The sequence below is a fragment of the Microcaecilia unicolor genome, chromosome 1 (genome assembly GCF_901765095.1).
Source record: "Microcaecilia unicolor chromosome 1, aMicUni1.1, whole genome shotgun sequence".
Lineage (NCBI taxonomy): Eukaryota > Metazoa > Chordata > Amphibia > Gymnophiona > Siphonopidae > Microcaecilia > Microcaecilia unicolor.
The window spans coordinates 740,237,430-740,258,536 of NC_044031.1; the positions used below are offsets into that span (position 1 = coordinate 740,237,430).

The 21,107-nt window shown below is 42.9% G+C and overlaps 1 protein-coding gene across 1 annotated transcript in view; it reads right to left on the minus strand.

The window, feature by feature from the left end:
- Positions 1–684: 684 nt before the first annotated feature.
- Positions 685–21,107, minus strand: part of MRPS11 (mitochondrial ribosomal protein S11) — a 60,081-nt gene continuing 39,658 nt past the window's right edge. The window contains exon 6 of the mRNA XM_030189706.1: positions 685–1,415. Within this exon, the coding sequence (XP_030045566.1) occupies positions 1,308–1,415 (108 nt within the window). The 3' untranslated portion in view covers positions 685–1,307. The remainder of the gene's footprint in view (positions 1,416–21,107) is intronic.

Below are 21,107 nucleotides of genomic sequence, written 5' to 3' on the forward strand. Positions count from 1 at the left end.
CAGTAAACAGGCCTGGGGTAAGAGCAATATAAACTCTGGAGAAACCAAAGATCGCAATGCAGCTGAATGCTGTCAGGCTCTGAGGTTGTAAAATGGCAGCTGTGCGCTGCATATGATCAGAAAGAGGCTGTTCCTCACTGCCAGTTGGCCCCGACAAAATGGTGCCCGTTCCCGTTCTTTCCTACATTAAACTGCATACCAGCCATGCTGGACAGCCCGAAGTCTCTGGCATTTTCGGATGCGCCAAATCCTTAAACATGCTGCCAATAGTTTTCATCCACATGCCCTGATGGTGGCCGGTGGATCCCACAGCAGGAAAACCACTTACGTGCCTCTGCAGGAGTCACCATTCACCCCAACTGGCACAAGCGCAGCACAACAGTCATGATCCTTCCCCTGCACCAAGTAAAATTTGCAGCCCTCCAAGCGGTTCTGAGTCAAACTTTAGTTGGACTTACCACTGCCGGCTGCTCCCCCCGAATCTCATGGTCTCTACAAGTCTTACCACAGATGAGAAAGAGTCAGGACTAATATTCTGTCCCACACTCTCCAGTAAACCTCTTTCCTTCTCTCTTTTTTTTTTTTTTTTAAAGACTGTTGTGCTGGAAAAGGAGAGCTCCATAGAAAACATGGGAGATGTGAAGGGAAGGAAGAAGTAAATTTGTGAGGCACCAGAGACAGGCATCTGAAGACCTCCAGATATGATTCTGCAGATTCAAGCCACCTGCAAAGCTCAACTGGGGGACTAGTTGACCAACTGGGCCACAAGCAAATCACTCAGTACCAGAGGCTGAAAAGTATCCATCCACCTCCTGAAGAGAAAATGCTGAGGATGCCAAGAGAGTTATGTCTCCGCTCAGTTTTCAGTTCTCTATTTCCAGCTGCTGATTAAGGGACACAACTATTCCACAGGTTCTGGAATAGTGGGAAGCTGTGCAATGGAAGACCAATTTACAAAGATGTATTTCATTTTGCCTGCAAATGTCAATGAAAGAGGTTCTGTTCTTAGCAACAAGGATGCCAAAGGAAAGGTACAACATACAGAACACAGAACAAAAATACTCCTGAAGATTTCAATATGGTAATTTTCTCTCATATGTTCTGTAAGCAAAACAAATTCTCATTACAGAGGTAAACACTCTTCCCCTCCCCCCCAACCTTTGTTTAGCTTTCCCCATTTAGTCAAACAAAAAAGACTGATGCATTGTTTACAAGTTCTATATAGAATAACATATTGCTTTAACCTAAGCATTGGTGCTTTGTTAGGATTTAATCAGATAGATAGAGGAAGAACCTTTTTCAAATATCTACATCCTTCGTGCTTTTCTGGGACGGCAGCCATTGTGTGGGATTGGGGTATTGTCCGTAATGGAGATCACCTCCAACCCTCCCATGGTCAGTCCCTTGATGGCAGACTGAAAAGAAACAAAGGTTAGAATAGATATTAGATTTGTACTCTGCTGAATGGTTTAAAAAAAAAAGTGTCAACATAAGACAGCTTGATAATACAAGCTACAGAGGTACATAGTTTAAAGAATACATGCTGCGTCCTAGCAAGTCTACAGTACCTATTTTTTTTTAAACTACACTCTGCCATTGTACAATATTGGAAAGCATTCACAAGTCAGCATGATACAGCTCAGAAAAGCTGTCCAGAACAATAACTGTACAAGACAAGACAATCGTTGTGTTCCCTGTGTGTCTGCTGGTTCAGACTCTGGTTAGTGTAAAGAATGTCAAATAAACTCCCCTCTCCTCTAAAATGTGACCTAATAAACATAAATATATTTCATGAACATTCATTGTGGAAAGTGTGAAAAACAGACCCATGTGTGGTTCTCAAGGACTGGTTTTGTATAACTCTGGTGTAAAAGGTAGAAAGATTATAGACTAATCCAGTTCAGAATGTCATACAGGATCTCAGCTGACTTTTAGTAGGTTTCTGATCTATGTCAGCTTTATTTCACCAACTTCATTTTTTCATATTAGTAAAGCAGAGAAACAAAGACTATCAGGGTCTACTGATCGTTTATCTTGGTGTTAAGGCTAGTTTGGTGAACCCGGTCTTGCCTCTAATCATCAGATGTGTTTATAAAAGTTTAAATAATACACCTTTACATTTTATGTTTTTATAACTTGTCATTTAAGGTGTTCCAGTTTCACATAAAATATTCTCCATGGTATGTATGATAGAAAATTTTAAACATGATAAACAATGCTGCATTGGTAAGCCCAATATCTAATGAATGAACTTTGGGAGAATAAAAGGAATTTATTCTTTTCTATCTACCCATCACTTGGCAGGGTGCTGCACTTTTAAGAGATTTTTGCCTTCCTCATCGATTTTGTGGAGATCAGATGCAGCCTCAGCTCAATAGGCTATGATTCTCTGTCATCAACTCTTATTAAGTGACCCTCTATATTCATCAACGATAAGAGGAAACAGGAACATGGAGGCTATCTTTCCAAGCTTCAATACATCTGAAGGGGCTTTTAGTGGCAGAGCAAGAGAGGGAGCAGACCACAAATTGAATAGGGCTGGTAATAGCTTAGCAGACAGGCACAAATTGGTCTTTTTTTTACCCATGTCTTCTATGTTTCTATCTGAACATGCATGTGCTCTTGGCTGGGGCAACTCACATACAACATCTAAAGACACTCTAAAACAGAACATTATTTTTTTGCTCAAATAATGTAAATCTCCACTTCGCCCCCCCCCCCCCCCCACAAAAAAACTGGCTCCACGCTGTTACTTTTTCAAATACAATTTGTTCTAAAATGATTGTAATAAACCTACAGTTTTTTGAGGTAGCACTTCCCAAACCTTTATATGATCCCATTTTAACACAGCTGAGATCCTATATGACCCCAGATGATGATACAAACAACAGCAGACCTCTGCTCATTTCCCCTCCCTCCCTCATATCATCCTCCCTTCACATATTTGAAGCATGAAGGCAGCAGCGGTCAGCACAGATTTCTCACAAACCCTATTTATTATATTTGTATCCCGCACTTTCCCCACTAAAAGCAGGCTCAATGTGGCTTACATAGTAATAGGTAACACAGAATTTTGTTATGTAAAGTAGGAAATTAAGTATAACATAATAGAAGGATGGATGGGTACTAATAGAATGGGTAGGTAGGTAGAGACAGGTGATAAGAGAGAGGAGGGTAAGGTGGGAGATAGATTCCGGGTCAATGTAGTTTTCTCTTCAGTATATGTAAGGTAGATGGGTTCATGAGATTAATCTGAGTCTTTTGGGTAGGCTTGTTTGAATAGATGGGTTTTTAGTGCTTTTCTGAATGGTAGGTGGTCATGGGTTGCTTGGATAGGTCTAGGGAGAGCGTTCCATAGACGGCTGCCCAGGAAGGAGAAATTGGATCCATAATAAGTTTTGTACTTGAGACCTTTACAGCTAGGGTAGTGCAGGTTGAGGTACTTTTGTGAGGATACAGACATGTTTCTTGCTGAAAGGTCGACCAGATTTATCATATAGTTCGGAGATTCTCCGTGTATTATCTTGTAGATTAAAGTCTAGGCTTTGAAATCGATACGTTCTTTGATTGGGAGCCAGTGCAGTCTTGCATGGAGAGGAGTTGCTCTCTCAAAACGTGATCTGCCAAAGATGAGTCTTGCTGCTGTATTTTGGGCAGTCTGAAGTTTTTTTTAGGATATAGGCTTTGCAGCCTAAGAAAATACTGTTGCAGTAATCAGCATGGGTAAGTACCGTGGATTGCACTAAATTCTGGAATGTTTTCTGGGGTAGATATGGTTTTACGCGTTTCAATATCCACATCATTGTGAACATTTTCTTTGTGGTGGATGTGGCGTGATTTTCGAGGGAGAGGTGGCTGTCTAGTGTCACTCCAAGGATTTTCAGGTTTTCAGAAGTGGGGATTGTAGTGCCGGAGATGGTGAGATTAGTGCCAGTCTAACAGGGAGCGGGAGTCTGTGAACATGCACTGACTCACAGGCCCTATAATGACTGCCTTTGATGGGCATGAGTCACAGTTAAGGTGCAGAAGGAGAGGGAGCAGCCCAGTTCAGTGACCACATCCACTGACATGACCATACTTGGGGACTTGAGCCACAGTTTGGGAACTGCCTTAAAGGAAAGGAGGCAGATTTTTGGTTGAAGGCAGAACTTCATGTTAATCAAAGATTTTTAAAAAATATTTATCGCCTTCAAAAGCGAACCTGTGGAATGTACCATTTAAAATATGTGGAGTGACATCTTTGAAATGACTTTTAAGAGCAAAAAAAGAAAAAAATGTCCAACACAAAACATTCAAAACCCCATCTATCTCACAGCCACTTTTGAACAGGGGCAAAAATATGTGAGATCATCCAAAAGGAACTGCCGTTTTCCAAAATATCATATCCAAATTGTGAAAGCAAAAAAAAACAAAAAAAAGGATGTCTGTCTGCCAGCATTTGTGGAGGAGTGGCCTAGTGGTTAGGGTGGTGGACTTTGGTCCTGGGGAACTGAGGAACTGAGTTCGATTCCCACTTCAGGCACAGGCAGCTCCTTGTGACTCTAGGCAAGTCACTTAACCCTCCATTGCCCCATGTAAGCCGCATTGAGCCTGCCATGAGTGGGAAAGCGCAGGGTACAAATGTAACAAAAATAAAATAAATACTATTGGAGATTCTACATGGAATGTTGCTACTATTGGAGATTCTACATGGAATGTTGTTATTCCACTAGCAACATTCCATGTAGAAGGCTGCGCAGGCTTCTGTTTCTGTGACGTGCAGGACGTCAGACTCACAGAAGCAGAAGCCTGTGCGGCCACATTGGTGATCTGCAAGGGCCGACTTCTACATGGAATGTTGCTAGTGGAATAGCAACATTCCATGTAGAATCTCAAATAGTAGCAACAGTGGAGGAGTGGCCTAGTGGTTAGGGTGGTGGACTTTGGTCCTGGGGAACTGAGGAACTGAGTTTGCTTCCCACTTCAGGCACAGGCAGCTCCTTGTGACTCTGGGCAAGTCACTTAACCCTCCATTGTCCCATGTAAGCCGCATTGAGCCTGCCATGAGTGGGAAAGCGCGGGGTACAAATGAAACAAAAAAAATATATAATGGCCACTTAGATGTCTCTCCAGAGCAAATGGGCAGCCTAGTGGTCAGTGCAGTGGACTTTAATCCAGGTCACCCAGGTTCATATTCTAATGCAGCTCTTATTTTAAAAAGAGAGCCCTCCAGAGACAGGGAAATACCTACTGTACACCTCAATAGCCCTTAGGCTTGCAGGTGTCTAATATTTAGGTACAGTAGGTTTTAGCTCTGGTTCTGGAGAGCTCACAATTTAAAGGTAAACAAAGAGCTGAAGTAGAATTGGAAGCTAGGTCCCCATGTTCACAGTCCACTGCACCAACCACGAGGCTACCCTTCAGACCTGCTTGCCGCTGTGTTCAAAAAGCCCATAATACCTCATGTTGTCAGGGAACCTAGTTTTCCTTTCTGGTGTCACTTTCAGGGGTGAGGGAGGGGGACAGTGTCCACTTGCTGCTGGATATCCTAATTTTGGGCCTTCCCTAGTCCTGCCCAAAACATGCCCCCTTGCGGTTTTAATGGACTACAATGTAAGACAGTTTGGACACGTTTTGAGCAGCTGGCTTTTTTGGGGGCATTTTGAGACGTCCATCTGCTTTGAAAATGAGTGTCATAGTATATCCCATGTGTCTACAATACTCTTTTTTTTAATTTTTAAAACTAGACTTTGCCATTGTACAGTACTGGAATGAATGCAGAACTTAGCACAATACAGCTATTTATTGTATTTATTTCATTATAATCTTCAATTATATTTTAAAAATCCATATGATTCCGCTCTGTTCTCTCCTCTTGTGCCTTGTTTCTCCAGTGCTGTGATTGTTACATAGTAACATAGTAGATGGCGGCAGAAAAAGACCTGCACGGTCCATCCAGTCTGCCCAAGAAGATAAATTCATATGTGCTACTTTTTTATTTGTACTGTCCTCTTCAGGGCACAGACCGTATAAGTCTGCCCAGCACTATCCCCGCCTCCCAACCACCAACCCCGCCTCCCAACCACCAGCTCTGGCACAGACCGTATAAGTCTGCCCAGCACTATCCCCGCCTCCCAACCACCAACCCCGCCTCCCACCACCAGCTCTGGCACAGACTGTATAAGTCTGCCCAGCACTATCCTCGCCTCCCAACTACCAAGTCCCGCCTCCCACCACCAGCTCTGGCACAGACCGTATAAGTCTGCCCAGCACTATCCCTGCCTCCCACCACCGGCTCTGGCACGTATGAAAGGGAAATTTATAGAGCATTTTTCACACCTGTATGCCCAGTATATGCGTAAAATGCCCCTCAAATACAAATACTTGATATGGCAAATAGGCAGGTACTTGTACCTAACCCATATATGTAAGCATGTTCATGGGAGGATAAGTACATGCACAGATTATAAAATACATACCTACACGCTAACTTCAGGTGAGCTAATGCAAATGTGTGTGGCCACATTTTAGTCATGATTTTGACCTATTTTGTGTTGGTATTTTATAAAATAAGCTTAAAATAGGTGCCCGCTTAGCCTTCCAACCTAGGTGATCTGGTATAAAATTACACTTGTGGATAAAGAGGGGGTGGGGAGAGAAAAAAAAAAGTTTTCACAGACTATGTAACTACCACTCTTTGGGTATTATCCTTGCTTCTGCTGAGAACAGAATTCAGCTTAAGATGCCCTCCATCACTTTTGCATGTCTTTGCTGAGTTATTCAAAATATTTGTCAATTTTACTCTGTCATTATGAGCCATGAAGGTCATTAAGACCCTCCCCGCAAGTTTCGTTTAAACACCATCTAACCCGGTTATGAAATTTGTGATCCCAAAACAATATGCATTTTCCTGTTTTGCACCTGCACTGTGGAACTTTATTCCACAAGAGGCCTGCTCAGTTATCTTACATTTCACAAGATGACCAAGAAACAATTGTGTAAGGTCAGGGAGGAACACAGGCACTGATTATTAGAATTGCTTTGAAGCATGCCCTTCCATTCAAAGATAGTTTATATTTTTATTTTCTGCAGCTGTTTTGCTATCTGGAGCTAGATTTAGACTGATAAAAAGGAAGGCTTCCAAACCTCCTGTGTATTATTTTGGGTCTCTATAGCTATTTGCTATCTTGATCTATTTGTAAGGTGGGTATTTATAATTGTGTGCATTTACATTGATGAACAGAATGGTTGACAATGTGTTTTGGAAAAATAAAAGCAGGCAAGAAGTACCTGGAATCATGGTATGCAGCATCTTCAGGTGCTCATTTGTCACCCCACTTTCTGTACACACTTTATCCACAAATCGATTAATGAAGCGTATTACCAAGTTTGCCACATCCGAGCTCTCTGCGTCCTCAAAGCCACTCTCTGTGTCGTAGCTCTCTGCCATGCTGCCTGTGACACTGCAGGAGGACTTTTGCTTTTTTTTTGCCCAAACTTTCCATAAAGACATACACCTCTTCAACAACTCTTGCTCTATGGTACTAGAACACGTACAGGTACGTTTTCTAGTACCATAGAGCAAGTTAAGTCTGTAAGGCAAGGGTCCTCAAGGTCCACAACCCAGACTAGTTTTCAGGATTTTTACAATGACTATGTATGAGATCCATTTGAATGAAAGGACTGGATTTGAGGACCCCTGCTCTAAGGCATCATTCTGTGGATGCTCGGACAAACAGCTAATGGGTTCTGCTGGGTTAGGGCCAGACTTAGTTGACACTGGTTACTAAGCGTTCTCTTCCTCTTTCTTCTGGTGCCGAAAAGGGAGGATGGAAAAGCAAAAGGAATGCTTTGGAATGGTAAGCCAGGTACCTTTAGCGACCGACTGTGGACCAAAACCTGTGGAGACCAAGAGCTGATGTCTAAAGGTTTCCTTCAAATGCTAAAGTGGAATCTCTAAGAAAACACAGCAAGGCCCGCCAGAGACCTATAGACAAGGCTCATTTATCCTGTCTACATTCTTTGAAACACTTGCAAACATTTTTGTGGCACATTAAAAAAAACACAAAAAAACAAAAACACACCTCACTGGCAATTCTGCTGTAGACTGAATACTTTAATTCTTAAATTCCGCAACTACCCCAAAGAGTTCAGTGCGGATCACAACAAAAAGCAGCAGGCACATCCTGCGAGTTAACAACTAATCAATTAATACATATTGAAAGAAAAAAAATTATAATCTAATTATAAAACTTAATATTAGGGCTGTACCAAATATTTGTATTTGATTTGGCCCCAAATAGCGCCCCTAATACATTATTTACATTCAGCCGAATAGTAACTTAAATTCAAATAGGAATAATCCAGGGCTCCAGTGTGCTAAATGGTATTGAAATAAACACTTGAGCTCTGATTTCACGTTGCTTCTTTTATTATTTGTTATGTTAAAAGCTCAATCAATGCTCATTATTTTTATTCAGTCGAATAATATTTTTCATTATTCATATTCAGCTGAATAGTAAAATATGCTATTCTGTACAGCTCTATGCACAAAACCGATTTTAGGCTTTGTAAAAAATGCTTCCATTTTTAGTTAAAATATTTCCAATTTTTGTGGATATTCTTCAGTTTCCATTTCAGCTGTTCCGAAGCTGTGGCTCAGGCTGCCATTTGAGGTTGCATCATCAGTGGATGGAATAATTGAAAGAGGTTTGGCTTTCCTTCCCGGTGGATCTCCCAAGCAGTACAGGGAATTTAAGTCAGTAAATAGTCACAGCCCCTTTTCCCTTCCTGCTGTGTAGGCTTTCTGTTAGTTTGGAATCTCATGCAGAGCACTGGGTCTTGTCAGTGTGCCCTGTGCTGACAACTGCTGCCTCCGCCTCCATACTTTGGGCAAGTGGTGGGAAGAAGAAAGGAGTGTATAGGGGAGGAACTGAAGATCTGCTATTTTGCTTTCATCATCATCATATGGAGTCATATGAATTTAACTGTTAAAACAGGGTAAAATTGAATAAAAGATTGAAGACTGGAGGGTGGCCAATGTAACTCCGATTTTTAATAATGGTTCCAGAGGAGATCCGGGAAATTATAGACTGGTGAGCCTGACGTATATTCAAAAGCATGGATTAATGAGTCAAAGCCAACATGGATTTAGTGAAGGGAAACTTTGCCTCACCAATGTATTACATTTGTTTGAAGGGGTGAACAAACATGTGGATAAAGGTGAACAGGTTGATATTGTGTATCTAGATTTTCAAAAGGTGTTTGACAAAGTACCTCATGAAAGACTCCAGAGGAAATTGGAGAGCCATGGAATCAGAGGTAGTGTCCTATTGTGGATTAAAAACTGGTTAAAAGATAGAAGAGCAGGGTTAAATGGTCAGTATTCTCATTGGAGAAGGGTAGTGTGGTTCCCCAGGGGTCTGTGCTGAGACCGCTGCATTTTAACATATTTATAAATGATCTAGAGATGGGAGTAACTAGTGAGGTAATTAAATTTGCTTACGACACTAAGTTATTTAAAGTTGTTAAATCGCAAGAGGATAGTGAAAAATTACAAAAGGTCCTTACGAGACTGGGTGTCTAAATGGCAGATGACGTTTAATGTGAGCAAGTGCAAAGTGATGCATGTGAGAAAGAAGAACCCGAATTATAGCTATATAATGCAAGGTTCCACGTTAGTATTTACCGACCAAGAAAGGGATCTAGATGTCATCGTTGATGATACATTGAAACCTTCTGCTCAGTGTGCTGTGGTGGCTAAGAAAACAAATAGAATGTTAGGTATTAGGAAAGGAATGGAAAACAAAAATGAGGATGTTATAATGCCTTTGTATCGCTCCATGGTGTGACCACACCTTCAATATTAAGTCCCATTCTGGTCACCGCATCTCAAAAAAGATATAGTGGAATTAGAAAAGGTGCAGAGAAGGGCGACGAAAATGATAAAGGGGATGGGACGACTTCCCTATGAAGGAAGGCTAAAGCGGCTAGGGTTCTTCAGCACTGAGAAAAGACGGCTTAGGGGAGATAAGATAGAAGTCTATAAAATAATGATTGGGGTGGAACAGGTAAATGTGAAGCATCTGTTTACTCTTTCCAAAAATACTAGGAGTAGAGGGCATGCGATGAAGCTATAAAGTAGTACATTTAAAACGGAGAAAAGATTTCTTCACACAACATGTAATTAAACTCTGGATTTCATTGCTAGAGAATGCGGTAAAGGCAGTAAGGTTAGTGGGGTTTAAAAAAAAAAAGGTTTGGATGACTTCCTGAAGGAAAAGTCCATAGACCATTATTAAAATCCACTGCATATTTCTGGGATAAGCAGCAAAAAATTTATTATATTTTTTGGGCTCTTGCCAGGTATTTGTGACCTGGATTGGCCACTGTTGGAAGCAGGATGCTGGCAATGATGGACCTTTGGTCTGTCCCTGTATGGCAATACTTATGTACTGATATAAGTATGGGAAGCATCCATTTCCCAATGCCACAAAACACTCACCCATCATGATCGGCACCAATAAAGGAAAGTAGTGGACCCACAAATAAAATATGGAAGGCAAGGACAAAGAGGAGTTCCATGAATGTCTTTTTTTGCAGTGGGATGAAGGGGCCTGTGTATTGATGGGCATTCCTTCAGCCTAGCATTGGGAAGGAAAAGAAAAAATGGTAAGACAGCAGCCAGGGCAGGGGTATGTCAACATGCACCACATTATGCACTGGCTTGGTGCCGGACTACACGCGCAATTTACGTTTAATATGAACCGTTTGTACTGAGTTGTTTATGTCAGGAAATCAGGGGAGAATCATGTGCATTTTCAATATATAGAGTAACCCAGGTATGTCATCAAAACTTAAAACTGTCTATGGATCTACATTGTATAATATGACTTCATGAAAAAAATCAATATACTTCCAAGTAAAAAAAAAAAAAAAAGAAAGAAAAGTACAGGAAGCACTATTCCATGTCTCCTTTCATCATTTCAGTTATTTTTTCTCCTTTTCAGATTCCTACATCCTCCCAAATTTGACCCTTCTCACCTCCCTTCCATAGTTTCTCCTTCATAGCCACATTATCCCCCTCCCCTCTCTCTCCCCCCCCATCCATTCTTCCTTACTATCCCCTCTCAATAAATCTCTTTCTCCACCTTTCTTCCCATTTTGTATCTTCCCTCCCCTTTTCTATTCTCCTTCTCCTCCCTGTGCATCTCTGTTATTTGCTGTGCGAAGCACAGTGTTCATAGTACGTTTGAGGTCTTGTTCACTGTGACAGATGATTCACACAGCAAAGCTGTGTGGTTCTAGACTGCAAAGTGGCAGCGAGCAGAAAGGGGACAAAAGTGGGTTGATGTCAGTAATGGCAGTAAAACACTGGCCCAAAGACAAGGCAGTGACATGCAAGGGTGGGCAGAAAGCACAACAGGAGGCAGCAGTAGGAGCCAGATTCAGTAAATGGTGCCTACAGTTACATGCCAGAAAGATCTATGCTAAACTAGTATTCTACAAAGGGTGCTCCATGCTGAGCTCCCTTTATAGAATATTAACTCAGCGCGGATTTTCCCTCGGATTCTATACAGCGCGCCTGGAGATCACCGCCAAAATCCAGGTGGATTTTATAGTAACGCATATAAATTAATTAGCATTGATAACACCCTGCTTGACAGAGCTTACAGTTAGGTCAGACAAACAGGACAAATAAGCGATAAGGGAATTACTACGTTGGGAATGATAAAACATGGTTACTTAACAAGTGAGTAAGGGTTCGGAGTTAAAAGTATAATCAGAAAGGTGGGCTTTTAGCCTAGACTTGAAGATGGCCGGAGATGAAGCTTGACATACTGGATCAGGAAGTCTATTCCAGGCATATAGTGCAGCAAGACAAAAGGAATGGAGTCTGGAGTTAGCAGTGGCGAAGAAGGGTGAAGATTAAAGAGATTTACCTAGTGAACGGAGTTCCCTGGGAGGAGAGAGAAGAGTGGAGAGGTATTGAGGAGCTGCAGAGTGAATGCACTTGTAAGTCAATAAGAGGAGTTTGAACTGTATGAAGAAATGGATAGGGCGCAAATGAAGTGACTTGAGGAGAGGACTAATATGTGCATAGCGACACTGGCGGAATACAATTCGTGCAGCAGACTTTTGAACAGATTGAAGGGGAGAGATATGACTTAGTGGGAGACCTGTGAGTTGCAAGTTGCAATAGTCTAAGTGAGAGGTCATAAGAGTGTGGATAAGGGTTCTGGTAGTGTGCGCAGAAAGGAAAGGCCAAATTTTGATGATATTATAGAGAAAGAAATGACAGATTATAGCAGTTGTTGAATATGTGCAGAGAAGAGGTCCCAGGACAGATCCCTGAGGTACATCAACTGATAGTGGGATAGAAGAGGAGGAGGATCCACCAGCGTATACACTAAACGTACGATGGGAAAGATAAGAAGAATACCAGGAAAGAACGGTGCCCTGAAATCCAAGTGAGGATAGCGTATCGAGGAGTAGGTTGTGATCAACAGTGTCAAACGCAGTGGACAGATCGAGAAGGATGAGGATAGAATAGAGACCTTTGGATCTGGAGACTTTAGCACGCGCTGTTTCAGTTGAATGAAGGGCGCAAAAGCTAGATTGAAGTAGATCAAGAATAGCCTAGATGACAGAAAGTCAAGACAATGGCCGTGAACAAAACATTCAAGTATCTTGGATAGGAAAGGGAGGAGGGAGATGGGGCAATAATTGGAAGGACAGATAGGATCCAATGAAAGGTTTTTGAGGAGTGGTGTGACTACTGCATGTTTGAAGGCATCAACAGTCGCAGTGGAAAGTGAAAGATTGAAGATATGACAGATAAAAGGGATGACAACAGGAGAGGTAGCGCTAAGCAGATGGGTGGGAATAGGATCAGAGGAACAGGTAGTTAGTTTCGAGGAGGAAAGAAAATGTGCAGTTTCCTCTTCAGTGATTTCAGAAAAGGAAGAAAAGGAGGCAGGGGTTGAAGAAGGGTTGAGAGAATGGACTAAGGGAGAGGTGGGTGCAACTTAGTTGAGAATTCAAGTTTAATCATGTGAACCTTATCATGAAAGTACTCAGCCAAAGTCTGGGGAGAAAGTGAAGGGGGAGTTGGAGGTAAAGGAACCTTGAGGAGAGAGTTCAGTGTGGCAACGAGACATCAAGGGTATGAGCCAAAAGAGTTTGTCAACTGGATAGAGCAGTCCTGTTTGGCAAGTGAAAGAGCAGACTGGAAGGACGTCAGCAAGAATTTGAAATGTACGAAGTTAGCATGGGCACGGGATTTCAGCCAAAGGCGTTCAGCAGAGCAGGCACAGGAATATAAGTAGCGGATTCTAGAGGTCAGCCAGAATGGGGAATGGGATGAGTGAGAGTATCCAGAGCAGAGGAGAGAGTAGTATTATAGGAAGAGACAGCCTCATTGACAGACTTGGATAACATAGTGGTTGAGCACAGATCTGAAATACTGGAGGGACAGAGTAGAAGGGTCAATAGCCTGAAGATTCCTAAATGTATTGGTTGAGATTGGACAGGACTAGGAAACAGGGTGTTTAAGTGTGAAAGTTATCTGATGATGGTCAGAGAGGGGAAGAGCTGAGGCGCAGAAACTGGAGAGTGAGCAGTTGGAGAAGAAGATAAGATCACGAGATTGGCCATTCTGGTGAGTGGGGTCAGTGGAGCACAACTCACTCGCGTGGTACAAATGTAATAATAATAATAAATATGCCCCAACCTAATCTCGCCAACTTCCACCCCCAATTCTGTTCTGACTTAAATACCAACATCCCATCCTTCTCTTTCCATCTCTCCTTAATTTTATCCCTCCTTACCTTTTCTCCCAAATTACACTATCCTATCCTGTCTACCCTCTTTTATCCTAGTCATATATTATCTAGCTCAACTTATCATACACTACTAAGCCCAACTTTACATTGTTTTACTACTGTTTTATTAAAATTCTATTAACTTTGTATTTCAAATTACTATGTAAGCCGCATTGAGCCTGCATTGTGTGGGAAAGCACGGGGTACAAATGTAAATAATAATAATAATAATAACTAAGCGTATTCTGTAATGCACTTCACCTCATTTTTAATGTGCGCAGGCAAAAAGGGATGTGATTATGGGCTGGAAAATGGGCATATCATGGGCGTTCTGAATATGGCTGTCTGCACCTAAATCTAAGCATCAGGATTTACGCAATGTTTTTGCTGGTATAAATGGACACAGTTTTAGACACTGGGATATCAACTAAGCGTATTCTATGTACTGCAACTAAATCTAGGTGCTGCTTATAAAATACGCTTAGGCAAACGTGTTTTCCGTGCACATTTTTTTTTAAAGGTGCCATAAATAAAATCCCCCCCTTTGTGCCTAACTTCAGGCACCTGCATTTACACCTGTCAAAACTTGGTGTAAAATCTGGCACCTACTTTTTGGCACTTGGGGACACAAATGACAGTATTCTATAGCATTATACCTAACTTCTGGGAATGCCCCCTGATTGGCTCATACCCCTCCCATGACCACATCCCTTTTGAGTTGCACGCCTTGAAATTTAAGCACACATTTTATAGAACAGTGCCTAGGGCAGGACGCACGTAACTTCAAATTGTTGCCAAATACATCAATTCTTGATTGTTAATGACTCAACTACTTAGTTTGTGTTCAGATCTTGGATCCACGTTCAGCTTTGTGCAACCTGTATAGAATCCAGGAGTAGGCAGGCTAATGCACTTTTCCCAGCGATTTAGCAATAAGAGGCAGACTCTATGGTAGATACCATGGTATCAAGAGAAACGGGGGGGGGGGGGGGGGGGGTTGTCTAAAATCATGCAGGGTACTAAAGGTCAACTGTGAGAAGGGCTGGTGTTACACATACAGAGGCTCAGGGCAAATACTGGGAAGGGGACTCCAAAGCTCAGCTTCAGGCTATGCTTTCTTCATAGTGAACAGCAAGACCTCAAACTGAGGGGCAGATGTACAAAGCTTACCGTGCTGGGAATGTTTACTTTAGACTGGTTGTAGCCAGTCTAAAGCAAATGTTATTTAGCCAGTAATGAACAAAGGGGTTTTCCGTGGCTCTAACTTGTGCCCTTAGCAGCCAACGAGAAACCCAAGCAAATGTATTCTAATGAGCATTCTAGGAGATGAAGAGCTCCAGAGCGCCAAGCTTTAATGAGCAAATTTTGCGGCAGCTCTGGAGCTGTCATAGAGGAGAGAAACACAAGCAGGCAGTTGCAAAGGCTGCCTGCTTGTGCTCCCTACCTCTCCCCGGCCTGCCAACCCCCTGCAAGCAACTCCCTGATGGACTCCAGACCCTTCCCACAACTCTGACAAAATTTCCTGGTGGTCCAGTGGACCCTGAACCCCCATGCCACCTGACCCCCCCCCCCCCAGAACTCCCCCGAAACAATCCATTGGTGGTCCAGCAGACCACAACCCTTTGCACCCCAGCAAAACGACCCTGGTGGTCTAGTGACCCCCTCCCCTTATATGGTGTTTAGCCCCGCCCAGTGCATCCCAGAATGCACTGGGCAAGGGCTGAGAGTTGTCATTTTGAAAGTGGTGGGGTCAGAGGCAGGTGGTGTTGCTCCTGTCCAGCTTCGAGTCGCAAACAGCAACTGATGCTCGAAGGGGGGATCTATGCATCTCATCTGAATACCATCCCATTTGTGCATTGCATCGGCCCATGAGTCAGGCTAAGGCTCCTGTGGCAAAGAGGCCCAAGACAAGTGCCCCAGTTGCCACCCCTAATCCCGGCCCTAACTGTGGGTAAAAAGAGCAACAGAAAAAAAAATATCTTTGCTCAGTGGAAGTGGCTTGTTAAAACAGCAACTTACACAGTAACATAGTAAATGACGGCATATAAAGACCTGTACGGTCCACCCAGCCTGCCCAACAACATAAACTCATTCTACATGGTATGTGATACTATATACCCGAGTTTGATTTGGCCTTGCCATTCTCGGGAAGTCTGACCTTCACTTAACTTCATGTAAATAACTGACGTATGTTCCAACAGAAAACAAAGGCTGTATAAATTGCTTTTCTAAAATATCAGCTGCCAACTGATTTTGAAACTGGGTGTCATGTGGTACCAAAAAACTGCATGGATCCTGCTGACCATACAGTTACCAGCCTCACATTTGCATCCCTTTTCCTACCAGCACCACCTTTAAACAGGATACTGATGTATATGACAGAAGGCTTGCCAACATAGCTTTTATAAATTCTTGATATGCAGAAGCTGCACAGTAACAACCTATAAGAGGGTCATCAATGTGATGGATTTTCCAACAGGACACTTCAAATGGGGGGGGGGGGGCTCCTTAAGCTTCCCACTATTCCTACTTAGACACTATGACATGAAATTATTGTTATACAGTTATTGTGGACCAGCCTTTAGATTTTATTTTTTAATACTCTTTCTCGAAAGTCGAGCTAGCATGAAAACTGGATAATGGTTTACTGCTCTGCAGCTCTCCTGTTAATCAAGGCAACTAAAAACAGAACCTTTGGGGTTCGAAACGGAATACAAAAGGTAAAGAGATGTGGATATTGCCAAAAAGGAAAAAAAACCAAACACAAACAGCAGTTACCATCTGCTTTGTTGTCAACTTGCCATTCGTTGCATCACAAAATGTAAACTGCTGCACCCCGATATTCCACACTCTGAATTTGGTTGCTTAGCAACAGACATAACATTTAGATACAGCAGGAATGCCCTACATTGAATACTGTTGACCAAAATGTTCAGTTGTACAACATGACGACTGGTCAGAATTTAAGGGTGCAGGAAAGGAGGATGCCAACCAGGTTATGGTTTCTAAAGTAAGACAGAATAAACCTAGTAATCACAGCTGAGGGCATCCGTTCAGACAGCAGATGTTCATTAACAGAAGCACCACATCAAGGCTCCCGTGAAAGTCAACAAGGCCGAAATGGTTCCCACACATGAAAGGCAGCATCTCATAACACTATACACGCCTGTGAGAGCTGTGTCTCATTTATACAGAGCTGGTTGGGCACTTGCTCTATTTCTTTTATATTATATAAAACACACAGACAAATATTTATTAGAGCTGTGCAGGCCAAAAATTTGTGTTTCTAGTTTCCCATGTCAGTTATAGGATTTTGCTTTTTAATTCTCGTTTCATATTTTTTTTTTAATTTGGGGAGGGGAGGTCATCCATAGTGACCTGTATGGATGACATGGCAAAAAAATGTTTTGTTTTTCTCATTGTTTCAAGTTAAAAACGGTCTAATGTTAACAAAAGTGTATCCCTAATATCTGTTTAAATTCTAATCCATTTCTAGACCCGGTTGGAAGCTCAAAATTTGCACAATAACTTCCAGATTCTATATAGGTCACCAAAATTTAGGTGTGGACCCCATATCTGTTCATAAACTAGTCAATTAAGTGCTAACAATTAATTACTGGAGTTAACAAGCATTTCATAAGTACCTAAGTATTTCCATACTGGGGCAGACCGAAGGTTCATCAAGGCCTGCATCCTGTTTCCAACAGTGGCCAATCCAAGTTACAAGTATCTACCAAGATCCCAAAACAGTACAATACATTTTATGCTGCTTATCCTAGAAATGAGCAGTGGATTTTCCCCAAGTCCATCTTAATAATGGCTTATGGATTTTTCTTTTAGGAAGCTATCCAAACCTTTTTTAAACCCCGCTAACTGCTTTCACTACATTTTCTGGCAACAAATTCCAGAGTTTAATTACACACTGAATGAAGAAATATTTTCTCTGATTAGTTTTAAAGTTACTACTTTCTAGCTTCATTGCGTGCCCCCTAGTCCTAGTATTTTTGGAAACAGTAAACAAGCAATTCACGTCTTACCCGTTCCACTCCACTCGTTATTTTATAGACCTCCATCATATCTCCAGGACATTATAGAACGGTAAGCCTGACGTTGGTGCCGGGCAAAATAATAGAAACTATTGTAAAGAATAAAATTACAGAACACGTAGACAAACATGGTTTAATGGGACAGAATCAGCATGGGTTCAGCCGAGGGAAGTCTTGCCTCACCAATTTGCTTCATTTCTTTGAAGGCGTGAATAAACATGTGGATAAAGGTGAGCCGGTTGATGTAGTGTATCTACATTTTCAGAAAGCTTTTGATAAAGTTCTTCATGAGAGACTCCTGAGAAAATTAAAGAGTCATGGGATAGGAGGCAAGATTCTGATGTGAATTAGGAACTGGTTATTGGACCAAAAATGAAGGGTAGTGTTAAATGGTCATTTCTCTCAATGGAGGAGGGTGAACAGTGGAGTACCGCAGGGATCTGTAATGGGAACAGTACTATTTAACATATTTATAAATGATATAGAAATCGGAACGATGAGTGAGGTGATCAAATCTGCAGATGATACAAAACTATTCAAGGTTGTTAAAACACGTGCGGACTGTGAAATATTGCAGGAAGACCTTAGGAAACTGGAAGACTTGGCGTCCAAATGGCAGATGACATTTAATGTGGACAAATGCAAGGTGATGCACATTGGAAAGAATAATCCAAATCATAGTTACCTGATGCTAGGGTCCACCTTGGGGGTCAGCGCTCAAGAAAAAATCTGGATGTCGTTGTACATAAAGTGAAGATACATACCTGTAGCAGGTATTCTCCGAGGGCAGCAGGCTGATTGTTCTCACGACTGGGTCGTCGTCCGCGATGGCCCAGGAGACCGGCAAAATTTGCATAGCAAAAAAAAAAAAACTCTCCAGAACACTCTGTCGTGCGGGCAGGACATAGCATGCATGCATGAACGGCTTCCCGCCCGCGACGCGAGCGTGCCCTCCTCAGTTTAATAAAAAGCAAAACAGAAAACTGGAACCACTCCAAAGGGGAGGAGGGTGGGTTTGTGAGAACAATCAGCCTGCTGTCCTCGGAGAATACCTGCTACAGGTATGTATCTTCTCTTTCTCCGAGGGCAAGCAGGCTGCTTGTTCTCACGATTGGGGTATCCCTAGCACCCAGGCTCACTCAAAACAATGAACACTGGTCAATTGGGCCTCGCAACGGCAAGGACATAACAGAGATTGACCTGAAAAGAAACACAAGTGAGAGTGCAGCCTGGAACAGAACAAAAATGGGCCCAGGAGGGTGGAGTTGGATTCTAAACCCCGAAAAGATTATGCAGCACGGACTGCCCAACCCGACTGTTGCATTGGGTATCCTGCTGAAGGCAGTAGTGAGATGTGAATGTGTGGACTGATGACCACGTTGCAGCCTTGCAAATCTCTTCAATAGAAGCTGACTTTAAGTGAGCCACTGACGCAGCCATAGCTCTGACATTGTGAGCCGTGACATGGCCCTCTAGAGTCAACCCAGCTTGGGCATAAGTGAAGGAAATACAATCTGTTAGCCAACTGGAGATTGTGCGTTTTCCGATGGCGACTCCCTTCCTGTTGGGATCAAAAGAAACAAACAATTGGGCGGACTGTCTGTAATGCTTTGTCCGCTCCACGTAAAAGGTCAATGCTCTCTTACAGTCCAAGGTGTGCAACTTGTTCTCACCAGGGCGGGTATGTGGACGGGGAAAAAATGTTGGCAAGACAACTGACTGATTCAGATGGAACTTAGACACCACCTTCGGCAAAAACTTAGGGTGAGTGCGGAGGACTACTCTGTTATGATGAAACTTGATATAAGGTGCATGCACTACCAGGGCTTGGAGCTCACTGACTCTATGAGCTGAAGTAACAGCCACCAAGAAAATGACCTTCCAGGTCAAATACCTCAGATGGCTGGAATTCAGTGGCTCAAAAGGAGCTTTCATCAGCTGGGTGAGAATGACGTTGAGATCCCATGACACTGGTGGAGGTTTAGGGGCTTTGACAAAAGCAAACCTCTCATAAAGCGAACTAAAGGCTGCCCAGAGATAGGCTTACCCTCTACACGTTGATGATAAGCACTAATTGCACTAAGGTGAACTCTTACTGAGTTGGTCTTGAGACCAGACTCTGATAAGTGTGTGCACAATTTTCCCAACTGAAAAATTTGTGCATAATTCCAAACCTTCCCCAGAGGGATGCCTATAACTCTTACACTGCATGACAATACATGCACACTGGCACTATGCAAATATATTTGCCTGCAATATAGTGGACAGTTTAATAAAAGCCCATTCACATGAGTAAAGCAATGTTTTACCTACAGACATGGCTCTGAAAATTATCCTCTTACTAGTAAAAAAGGCCCGTTTCTGCCTGTCATGAAACGGGCGCTACTGGGCACGGGACTCCCTTCCCCTCCCCTTACGCTAGTATCCCTGGTGGTGTACAGGTACATGTTCGCTCGGGGCAGGAAAGAAAGAGCCCCCTCTTTCCTGCCCGTAGCGCTGCTGGTAGCTGCCCTGCTGCATCCTCTGCGAGTCTGGCTCTCGGTGTTTCAAAATGGCCGCCGAGAGTTGAAGTCTTGCGAGGCTGCTTCAACTCTTGGCGGCCATTTTGAAAAGCGGAGAGCCTGACTCACAGAGGATGCAGCAGGGCAGCTAGCAGCAGCGCTCCGGGGAGGAAAGCGGGGGCTCTTTCTTTCCTGCCCCAAGAGAACAGGTACCTCTAGACCACCAGGGATAGTAGCGCAAGGGGAGGAGAGGTGATGGGGAAGAGAGGGCGACCGGGGTGCTAGCGTTATCGGGCGGGGCGATGGCGCGAAAGGGGCGGGGTGATAGGCACGTCCTCGGTGGCTGCGATTCGTTGGAAGGGGAGGAGTAGGGATGCGTGTGATGCGAGGGTGGGACGTGGAGACATGGTGAGTGTTCTGGCTTCACCACCATGAACTTACGAACCGGTGTCTGAGTGCCTGCAGTGACGTCAGTGTCCTCAGAACGTTGAGGGTGCGTTTTATTATAGTAGATATGACACCCTACAAGGACATCAGTTTTCTATAGAACAATATGGCTACTAAAATGCTATACTGCCAACCAGATAAATTGGGCTGTTTTTTGAAAATAGGTACAGTTTTTTGATCAATGGCTCCATCAAGTTTAAGTTGCTGAGTCCCGGGTTTTTCACTATTAAGCCAACCTTTTGGTAATACAGGTTTTATAGGTGCCTACTGTGTTTCAGCCTATAAGCTTAGACTCACTTAATTCCTCCATA